Raw genomic sequence first — 11,734 nt, 5'->3', positions numbered from 1 at the left:
TTTATATGTCAGCAGTAATAAACTATATATCAACTATAAACTATCCATTATATACTATCAACTATAAACTATAAGCTAACTTATCAATTATCCTCCATTTTTATCAAACATAGTCAAAATTTGATTACCATGAAATTATTTTTTGCATCAATAAACTGCCCCCTTCTCTAATTTACTACTTGATCGATACTTGAACCTTACTAACCAAACTTAGACAATTGTTTCTATCTTGTGACTAATAAACTTTAACTTCTTATCTTTGTCAATACTGAGAAACAAATGCAATAATGTCTTCAGTGAAGAATCAAAGTGACTAAGTTTGCCTCAACCATCAAATGGTTGCATGCATATGAAATCTGAACGACCCCTTTCTCATATCTCATCATCTAACACAAGAAAAATTCTTAATAAATTCGGAATTAGTTTTAAAAAAATAATGATACAAAATTGCATGGTCAGAGAATATTCAAAAACAGACCTGACTCTAGGGGAGTGCAAGTTGCTCAATCAGGCCGGGTCTCCAAATACTATGACCTTCAAACAAAAAATTAAGTCTAATATCTACCCTCCACTTAAATAAAAAAAATATGTTATATTCTTTTCTTTCTTCAGTACAGGTTTGAGTTTTTTTTTTAGACTCTAGTTCTCCTTTTTGTACATAAATCTGATTCTATCAAACCACCTCTAATTTATATAATCACTTAATCAGTCAATTTGAAAAACTATTTCATTGAAAGAATCACAACAATCATGTTTTCTTCGCATAAACCATTCGTTTTACCCTTTTCCACAACAGAGGAGTGACAAATTCAAACGACACCGTTAGATAAATTTCACCTCTTTCACTTAATTTTTTTTTTTTAATTTCTTTCATGTTTAGAAGTTCTTCTGATTCTGATTTTTTTTAATGAAGTTTAGCTACACAAAAAAATTACGTTTTATTTTACTAAAGACCTATTTTAAAAAGAGAGCCGAGCCTCCTATTTTATAGGAACGGCCCTCTTCCGAAAGCAAAATAAAAACCTTTCTTATCTGAAAGCAACAAATACATGTAAAGTAAGTCTAAAGTAACTCGGTGCATTCAACATTAAAATTAAAAAATCCATCCTTAATTAGGATAAACAATCATTATTGGGATGGACGAACTTTATAATTATTGGGGATACCATAATCACACTAGTCCCCTTCATCTACAGACTAGCTAGGTGGAATGGCGTTAAAAAATATACTTAAGAATAAAGCTGGAAAAAACAAGTTGGGTAAAATGAGTGGCGATGAAGATAAATTGAAAAAGAAAATGACAATGAGAACGAATGAAGATGGTTTTGTTGGAGAGAGAACTAAAAAAAATCATTATTGAATTTATTGGTGAATGAGTATTGTATTCATATTTTTAACTAAAAAATCTCATAAAATCCACTCTACGAAAGAATCCATCAAAACCTATATAATTTTTAATACCAAAAAACAATTAATAAGTTATGAGAAATCTCAATTAATTACCGATAGATTTCGTTGCCCTAAAAAAATAATCTTTATTGTTATGAGAGAACTTTATGGTCCTCAAATGAGCACTATATGTGATTTCGCAAATACTTGATATTGGATTATTAGAATATGATGCTATCAGTCCTTAAATATTTTCATCATGGTCCAATTCAACTTACCATAGACAACTAAATACAAGCATATGTATATTTAACCGGGAACTCATCAAAGAGCGAACTATTACCAACCTCAATCTAATAAGATTTCCAAATAGACTACATTGAAAATACATGGACAACATTAAAGAATAAAATACATTAGGTCATAATAGACTCTTCAACAAGCACCAATAAATTGTTGCGATGAAATCTTTTTCCAGATAGGCTAGTTTTGATGCACAAAATCCACAATCATGTCAGGGTGATAGAAAACTTGCTTTAAATGCTCTAGGTTACGTTGTAGCATTTTGTATCTGATTTATTTCCAAAAACTTCAAGTTACACAAAGAAGGACACTTTTTCTCTAATTTATCAGGAAGTGACGAGAAAATCTACACAATGAAGAATGAGGATGAATAGGATCAGTTATGCAAGTCAATTGATTGTAAACATAATTTACAAATAAAATCAAGAATCTTAAGAAGAAAGTGAAATCAAAGTGAAAATATCACAACGTACCCGAAGAGCAAGCATAGAAATCGAAGAGCAAGCATAGAAATAGAAGAATGACCTTTGTCACATATTTTCTGAGCATGGTTGCCTCTATAAGAAAAGTTACGTAGACTTGGAGTAGATAACTCAATTTTGTCGGTTATGGTATCTTCGTGCGGGCTATTGTTGATAGATAAATTGACTAGGGTTTCACTTGATATGACCAAGACACGGGCATCCCTTACCTCACATTTCTGAATGACCAAACTATTCAACATTTTAAAGGCGAAAAAGGGCTCAACACAACTGCTTTCATCACCGCAAAAGGCAAAATTCTGTAGAAACAAGCTAGTTAATGCTGGCAATTTCAGAGATTTCGGAAATAAAGTTCTCTCATTATTACCACCTTTTGGGTAAACTGAAAGCGTAAGAGATGTAAGAGCGTGACATGAAGAAACACAATGAAGAATGAGACCACTATCACCCCTAACAGAGATTCCTAATTCCCGAAGGTGGGAATTATGAGAAGAAACATAGTCTAATATCTTTTTGAGGAGTTCAGACGGGATATTACCATCATAGGGTGTACGGTCAAGATCAAGAGCATGCAGTGAAGTTGTGCTATCACGAAGAGTTAAAATCTTAGATACGGATGAGGTAAAATTCTCCATAGTGGGGAATTCAAGGCAATGCAATATAAGGGTGGGAATATGTTTCCAAAGATTCTTCCATCTCGTAGACAAAATGCAAGTTTGAACGGCATACTTGGTATTCAAAAATGACAAAATGTGAAGAAGAACATTGTCGGGTAAATCGCTCAATCTGTCTTCATTCTCATTTTCACAGTGTATTGCTTTCTCCATTTTTTTAATGAAATCAGGCACGTCACTTGTTTCCACTTTGTTAGGCATTGAAACTGATAAAAAACAATTGAATTATATTATGCAATAATTTATAAAGCAATCTTCCGATCCTAATTAAAATCTGTTAATCTTGAATGTATTTTGAAGTATGAAGTAGGATAATAATTAAAAATATAAGGGGAAAGGATTGAAACTTACTTGTTCTTAGTACACAGAATGGATTGAATCTTAGTTGTTCTTGTTCTTACATGCAGCGGAACACAAGTTCCGTTCTTCTTCTTCTTCTGTTTTTCAATTTTGATGTGTTTTTTCTTACATGCTTCGGCGCACCCGAACTTAGCTGTGTTTTATTTTTTTGTTTTGTCCTTTTAGTCATTTTTTTGGGCTTGTGTAACACTCTTTTTTTAACAAAAATATGTTTGCTCAATGGACGGACCTCTTTAATTACTTATCACACCCTTCAAATTTTAGTTCACACTTTCTTTTAATTCAGAAAACTTCAATTTTAGTTTTCCGGAAAAAGCTTCAATCGATCATTCACCAAAGCGAGATTCTCTATCTTTCTCAAGAGTTTGTTTCTACCGAACGAATCATTGACGCCGTCTATGGGGATGATTTTAGTTCTCAATTTCTTCTATTTCAATCTGATTTTTCAAACCATGTGCCTCTAATAAAGATAAATAGCCCTATTTTCTTTTATATTAATTTTTTTTAGTAATAATATTTGAACAACTATTTTAGTACAACTTTAGGGACAATCTCATTGTTCTCTTTTTTGTTGGTCAAAAACAATGGAGAGAAAAGGAGGAGAGAGAAAAAAAAAACATAATGTGCGTATGAGAGAAAATTATACAAAAGTTGTACCAAAATAGTTGTACAAATATCATTTCAAATTTTTTTGGGAGTTACGAATCAATGCGCCTCTAATAAAGATAAATACCAAAAGAAAAATAAAGCAGAATTTGTTAGTTTTCTCTCTCTAGAAAAATAAACACAATCGTGCTCTGACCTCTCTCTAGAAAATTTCCACAACCACAAGCCCTTACATCCAAACATTCCTTCCCAAGATGTAGCAGCCTGCCACGATGGTGCGACTAGTGGTGTCGGCTCTCCGCACCACCCTCGTTCCAGATCTCTTCCCGCTCTAGATCTGCACACATGTGTGTTGATTTTTGAAGGACAGTGGCTGTCGTATTCATCTCTCTTTTATTCTATGTTTGGATCTTCTTCCTTATTTTCTGTTGGTTGTCGTTGGTGGTGGTTGGTGTAAGCCACTGCACTATTCACCAAAGGTGGTTGGGTATTGTTCGCCGATGGTGGTTCATTGATGGTGAGGTTTTTAGTTTGGTTCGAGTTTGGGTCCTTTTTAGGGTCATCGCGTCCTTGCTCATGGTGTCACTTTCTTTACGGTGGTCGTCGGCGTGCTGTTTAGATCTGCCGTTACGCGCTCCACCCTCGGTTTTTAGTTTTGTTTCGCTTTTTGGGTCGGCCTGGTGGGTTGCTGTAGCTTTTTGGCTTGGTTGTGTACTCCATAGAACGCCTTCTCCTTACCACCGGTGATCGCCTTTTTACGATCAGGGGTGTGTTTTTGGTTCAGACCGTCGTCACTACACGTGTTTTGTTGTTATGTTTCGTCATCCTCTAGATTTGTTTTTGTGTTGCTGCTTGTTTCTTGGTGAGGCGGTTTGGCAACGTAGTTTCGTCTCTATCGCTCGTTTATGGGTATTTTAACCGTGGCTGCATTTTTGGAAGGCAATGGCGATGTTGCTGCTTTCCTTTGGAGACTTTCATCTTCGCTGTCTTACTATTATTCTTGTTGGACCTGATGCAGTGGTTGTGGTGGTGTTGTGTGGTGGTGAAGCAGTGGTGGTGGTGGTTGTGATGTGTGGTGTCGTTGGTGATTCAGTTGATATGGTGTTGGCGGTGTGGATAATTCCTTCTCGAGGCCGCCTCTTTTATTCGGGTCCATTTTCATTGTCGATGGTTGTTGTTTGAGTTTTGGGTTGTTTAGGGTGTTTTGAGGGTGCGTGTCCTTTGAGCTGAACATTTTTTCCTTTTTGATTGATGTTTGCACCACCGCTTTTCATGTCGTCTGTCTTACTTATTGTATGCTGGATTCTGATGGGCCGATTACTTTTTCTTCGAGATCGGGACTTGGTGTCTGGCTATCATCTTGTTAGACTGGCTTTGATTTTCTCTGGCGGACCGGGGGTATGGGGTGCCCTTCTATTTTGGTCCTCAAGTCTGGTGGGTAGATCGCTTTTGATTCTAGATCGGAAGTTAATTCTTTGGTTCAAGATTGGCTTTGGGCTTTTTTGGTGTTCTTTCAGTGGTGATGTGGTGGAAGCGGATTGATCTTTAGAATAGTGGCTCAACTTTGGAGACGAGGACGGAGTGTTCCATTTAGAGGAGTGTTATCTTGGGATGAGTAGTGGCGATGGGTGGTTTGGATATCGTTTTTTCAGTGGTCGTTTTGTGAAGGAGTATGTTTTAGGTAGTGATGTTTATTGTGGTGGGTGTTGTCCTCATGGGTGTTGAAGGTATGGTTTGGCTAGATGTTGGGTGCAAGGGTGTTTTTTTATGGTGTTTACTTTCGGGTGTTCCGCCTATATACGACGCATTTTATTTTTATTCTCTGAATCACCGATCTCTGTTTGTCTTGAGCAGTGATCTGGTTTTTAAATAAAATTGTAGTTAAAAAAAAAACACCATTTGTTTTTCAAGTTATTTTCTTACATTTTTCCTCCTACTTCAACAAATCAAACTCAAACTCAAGACAAGTCATACTCAAAAAATAAGGGAGTGTTCACAATCTCAAAGCCCACACATTTTATATGTTAGGTTTTTGAAGTTGCTAAATATGATTGTGAATTTGAATGTTGTTTAATTTGTATTATAAAACAAAAAAAAAAAAACAAAAAAAATCAAGTCTGGGTTGCGGAGCATTTTCTTGACATATTTCCCTTCGTAGTACACCTAACTATATGGAGGACAAACAAGGTGCAACGCGGTTCGTTCTTGGGAAGGGCCATAGTAGGTGTGGGAATAGGCCAGGGCAGGTCAGGCTTTGATAGGCCTGAGCCTGGCCTACGAAATAAATCACAAGTCTGAGCCTGGCCTATGGCCTATCATAGGCCGTTTTTTTAGGCCTGGCCTGGCCTATTTAAAAGCGTAGACTGGCCTGAAAGCCTACTTACAGGCCTACTTCACATTAAGGCCATCAAATAGTTCATTTGACCTACTAAATAGGTTAAACATGTCTTAAAGCCTACTTAAAAGCCTATTTCACTACAAGTAAATTTCAACTAGATTAAAGCCTACATAAAAGCCTATAACAACAAAGCCTATTAAGGGACTAATAGATAGAGAAAAAGATGTTTATATTTTTAATATATGCAATTATTTTAATATAAAAAATTATTTTTTAATAAATACGTATTAATAGGCAGGCCTATTAGGCTTAACAGTCTTTTTTTGAAACCTAAGCTTGACCTATTTAACTAAACAGACTTTCTAAAAAGCCTAAGCCTAGGCCTATCTACTAAACAGTTCAGGTCAGACCAAAACAGGCCAGACCGTAGGCCCCAGTAGGCCGACCTGGCCTATTCCCAACCCTAGGCCACATGTTACTAGATAATTACATGACTTTCTTTGATCAGTGCACGACGTGACCTTTTACCACTGGTAGAAAACGATTAAATAGTGACATAATATTAAAAACATGACTTTATCCTAAGAAATCATATTAATATATAAATAAATAATACGATGAATGATATAAATAAAAATATCATTTTTTAACAGAAAATACTCAAAATGTTAGATTATACACATTCAATAAAATTAAAATTGAATGTAATGAAATAAGTAATATACAGTAAATGTTAGATATATAAATGAAGAGAAGGAATTAATGAAGATGAAAATATTTTTAAATTAGAGAATTTCTCCAACAATTAGAAAATGTTTCACACCATGAAGAAAGTAATACGGGTATAACAATAAAGGACCTAGAAGAATTATTAAACCAAAAGAAGTAAAAACAATTAAATAAAATTGTTAAAAAAAAAAAACACTAATGTTATCTATGTTTATAGAACCAATATCTTCGTTCCCGTGAGCTTAACTCAGTTGGTATGGAACAATGGATACAATATGCAAGGTTCAGCTCACGAGGACAATCGATGACTCCAACTGAGCTAAATGCCATTCTCAATTCATGAAATCAGTCCATAAATTTATGAGTAAAAAAAATCTAGAATGCTGCCATTATAGCAATAAAATCATTTATTATTAGGGATAAACGTCTTTTTCCTCAACAATGAGGACAGTAAAGAAATATATTTGGCATTGGATTCTAAAAAGCTCTCCTTCAAAGAGGTAGAAAACAGTTAGTGCAACTGTAAGTTTTTTTAATTGGCAAATTATATGGTACATCCAAAAATTTGAGTGTATTGATACACCAAATCAATAAATTAATAGTTTAATGTGTTATTTTTTGAAGAGAAAAATTGTTTTCTATCACATATAATTAAATGTTATTTACCAAAAACGTCAATGAAATAAAATTTAATTTTTCTGAATTTTTAGTCCTCATAATAGAGAATTTTGATTATTTTTTATAATAAAAAGTAAAAAAAAAAATAGTATGATTTTTATAAACAATGAAATGATGTTTTTTCTTATGAAATAACATTTTCTAAAATATAAATATCAACAAATAGTTCTTTATTCCATAAAAATAATAGTTAATTAAAAGATTTTTGAAGTAGGAGTACCGATGTACACCTTAATTTACGGGTGTACCGTAGAAGTTCCCTTTTAAATTAGGGACCAATGTATCTATTTATTGTACATTTCTGGTCAGCATGGTTTTTTAAAAACTTCTTAACTAAATAAAAGCACTCATAAAATTTGAGAGACAGAATCTATGGAAGCAGAATATGGGGATTTAGGATTTTTATTTTGAATGGGTGTTGCTAGTATTTCTCTTGTTGAAATTAGAAAAATTGTGCCAAGGAGGATGCAAAACCTCATTGTATTGAGTGCTGACGTGATTTTAGTGACTGCATTTCCAATTTCGTGAGAATGTCTTACAAAGCAAGAAAACACAAACGAGATGAATGAAATGGTTGTAGAAAAACAACAACTAATTTTGTATGCTTCTTCAATAGGATAAGTTTAATGAAAAAAACATTTGATACTGCTAAAAGGAAGTGACAAGTTTCATGTATGTGGTTAGAACATGACTCTAGAGGGTGCTTTCATTGCCACAATAAAATTTCAATGCAACTTGGTGCGTGCTTAGGTTGCCAATTTTTTTAGTTACATACAGAAAGTTAGTTAATAGTTTCCCAATCAGACCTTAAGGCTGTGTTTGGAACTACTGATAGAGGAAGGAAAGATGCTATGAAGGATTGAAAGTTTATGGGAAATTGGGCTTCCATAGTTTGGATCTCCAAAGAAAGGGTGAGGAAAGATCAATTTTGGTGGGACGTACAACATAAAAGCTTTCTGTCCAAAATTGTGAAGAAAACCAGAAGATTGTTCAATTTTTCCAAATGGACATTCTTACCCTTGCTTTTGTTGACATGCTTGAGTTATTTTCTAGTTTTGCTTGCAATAGTGGTGATACGTACCAAATGCATCTCGATTTGCAACAAATATTTTATAAGAATGATGCATCAATAATTTAATTAATAAATAAATTCTATAATAATATTTTATTTTAAAATACAGTAATATAAAAATATATACATATATTAATATAAATATTAACTAATTTTTCCATTGATAATATTTATTCTAATGTAAGGATATTTATGTCATTTACAAAATATATCACTTTCCTTCCTCTCACATTCCATTCACTTTCACTTCTATCAAACAATCAAAAAAATTATCACATTTTCCTCTCACTTTCTATTAACTTTCATTCCTTCAACAATCTTTCCTTTTACTATCTTTCCTCACACTTTCTTTTCCAATCCAAACACACCCTAAGAGTTGTGAAGAAGAAGTTGAGAAAGGTTGAAGAGGTATGTTTCAAGTAAGAGAGAAATTAAGAGAAGCATAAAAGGAATAAGGAGAGTTCCTGATTCACAACTCTTGCCTAAAGAATAGAAATGAAAATAAATGGAAGTAGTTTAGGAACTTGTGGCAATGAAATGTTGGTATTTGGGTGACCGGTCTATTTATGGTTCCAATGCATGAAAATGTTGTTTGGACATGATTTGATGTAGATGTTGTTGTTTTGCTACTCTAATCGATTTGAAATCTTTTTACAAAAACGAAAAAGAGTCAAAATTTTGAGTTTTAACGAATCCATTCACTCAATAAATTGGCAACGAAAAGGGGTGTTACAATGCATTGGTTCTAATGTTTGTGGCAAAAGAATCCGGTTCAAATCAAAATTTATTCACCAACACTTTGTGCAAAAAAATCAAACATAGATATGGCATCCTTTTCCTAATCTCACCATGTGTGCGCGTAAAAAATTATGTGAACTTTTTATAATAAATTTATTGGGTGGGATAGCACTACTTTATCCGTTGATCCTTCAAGTTAGTTAATTTCACTCAAAGGATCAGACAGCTTTGTAACAAAGTGTCGTGTGGATCAGTCAGCCAACCTCCATTGCAAAGCACACCATACGAATTATCAACGTAATGTGTTGTGTGGAGAAATTAGGAAGGAAAAAATAACCTGGAAATTTAAAATAAAATACACACATTCACGAAAAAATTAGGTATTGCCAAAGCATTCACGATAAATCACACACACGAAATCGTTAGGTTTTGTCACAAAATTTTCTCTCATATGGTTTTGTCTCTGATTCTACTATTTTGTTCTCTATGATTTTTCTGGCTATAGTTTTTATTGAATTTACATTGTTCCTAAGTTTTATATGTTTGCTATGTTATTGATGTTATTGCTATCTTACATTACAGTTTTGTTATTCTTAATTTTGATTTGTGTTCTTGAATTCCATTATAGTTTTGATATTTGCTTTTTATTTTTGATGTTATGCATAAAACTAAATTTTCTCTACTACTTTTGTTTCATGCACTTTATACTTTTCATCTCTTCAAATGTTCCCTTACTCTTAGACGTATTAGTTTACTATTTTGGTTTTACTCTTCTTCACTTACATAGATGAGTATGAGTGAGTGTTGTTATCAAATAAATACAACTGTTATTAGTAATTCTGATAATCTTGCTCTTGTTCTATTTTTACTATTCTTCAAATGTTCCTAACTTGTAGGATGGTCGGGAAAATTGAGTTCTGAAAATTTGTCATTTACATCAACTTTCCCTATCATATTCCAACTTTGGCAAAGTTGAAGACAAATTAGAAAAGTCAGTAATAACAAAATAGCAACTTTGATGATAGCAATACTCTTATATATAAGTAAACAATAGTAAAAACAAAATAATAAAAACAATGTCTATAAGAAGAGAAAAAGTTGAATACGTGATTTGGAAAATTTTAGGGTGAGGGGAGGGTGCCCCCGTCCAAGGCAGGGTCGGACTCAAAGAGCACTTACTAAGGTATTTACATTTACCTCCTTCCAAAGGAGAGAAAAAGTTGAGTACATGAAAGGTATAAAGTACATAACATTCAAATAAATGAGAAAAATTAGTAATAAGCATTACATGAAAAATAACAAAGAATATGCCAAAACTAGAATGCACTATCAAAATTAGCAATAACATAACCAAAATGTAATATGGCAATAACATGAATAGAAATAATAACAAATATCCAAATTGCTAGCAATAAGAAAATGTACTTTAAGAACACAGACACAACAAAAATAATAACAGAAAACCATAAAAAGAACAAGAATAGTAGAAGTGGAAACAAAACCATAAAGATGAAATTTTGTGTTAGCGGACGAAACTTGTGAAGATATTCGATTGTGCAACGATTGAAGAAGCTTGCGAAGGTGTTGACACGGTAGAAGGGAGACACAAGTCTGGATGGACAAAATAAGTGAGGGAGAGAAAAGAATTGATAGACACTTGAGATTCTTACACTTACATTACCCTCACTAAGGTTTATTTTCATTGTTACCCCATTAGGATGGGATTGGTCTATGAGTGATACTATATTTGCCTCCTCTTTCAAATTTATGAAAATGTGGAATTCTCACAAGGATTGCATTTATGTATGTTCTCAACAGAAAACTTAGAATCTCAAAATCGTACTTAGGGGTTGAAATAGAAATGTGTTTGGCAATGTGTAGCCTAATGTCAAAGTAGTTACTATTCTTGGATAATATTCAACAAAGAATTGTTTCTCTTGATTATGTTGAAGATATGCAAAAATAAAAGAAGAATGTTGAAGCTAAGTTGAAAGGAGCGCGTTTGTTTGAAGAGGAAATTTGGCACCAGAAATCGAAAGTCAATCGGCATACTCAATGGCACATAAAGATTTCATTCTTTCACAAAATGTCTAAAATTAGATGCACCACTAAGTCCATTATTAAATTGATGCATGAAGGCAACCTTGTTGAAGATCCATTTGAGATTGAGAAACTTTGTTTCCTTCGTTGAAGGTATTTTCAATTAATAACGATGGTTAAATATGTTTTTTGTTCCTATAAATATACAAAATCTTCGTTTTAGTACCTCTAAAAATTTTGTTAGATTTCCAGTTCCTCAAAATTTCCATCACTATTTTTTGCCCGTCTTACGACCTTCAGATTTTTTAATGAAGTTTTCCTGAAA

General features: G+C 33.3%; 1 protein-coding gene across 1 annotated transcript; it reads right to left on the bottom strand.

Annotated features, from left to right (window-relative positions):
• Positions 1-1,737: 1,737 nt before the first annotated feature.
• Positions 1,738-3,308, bottom strand: LOC25490871 (FBD-associated F-box protein At5g18780). The gene is made up of 3 exons (XM_013604778.2): positions 3,200-3,308; positions 2,166-3,054; positions 1,738-2,038 (listed from the first exon to the last, which is right to left on the bottom strand). The coding sequence occupies exons 2-3, from the start codon at positions 3,047-3,049 to the stop codon at positions 2,011-2,013; spliced, it is 912 nt and encodes a 303-aa protein (XP_013460232.2). The 5' UTR covers positions 3,050-3,054; positions 3,200-3,308; the 3' UTR covers positions 1,738-2,010.
• Positions 3,309-11,734: the final 8,426 nt, after the last annotated feature.

Source organism: Medicago truncatula, chromosome 3 (assembly GCF_003473485.1).
Source record: "Medicago truncatula cultivar Jemalong A17 chromosome 3, MtrunA17r5.0-ANR, whole genome shotgun sequence".
Lineage (NCBI taxonomy): Eukaryota > Viridiplantae > Streptophyta > Magnoliopsida > Fabales > Fabaceae > Medicago > Medicago truncatula.
Note: the sequence above shows the minus strand (reverse complement) of the source record. Positions and strands in the feature narration are given on the sequence as shown.

Coding starts and splice junctions, on each gene's coding strand:
- LOC25490871 (XM_013604778.2), bottom strand. CDS start 3,049: ATGCCTAACAAAGTGGAAACAAGTGACGTGCCTGATTTCATTAAAAAA. Junction 2,039..2,165: donor TTTCTATGCTTGCTCTTCGG/GTACGTTGTGAT, acceptor TTCATTGTGTAG/ATTTTCTCGTCACTTCCTGA.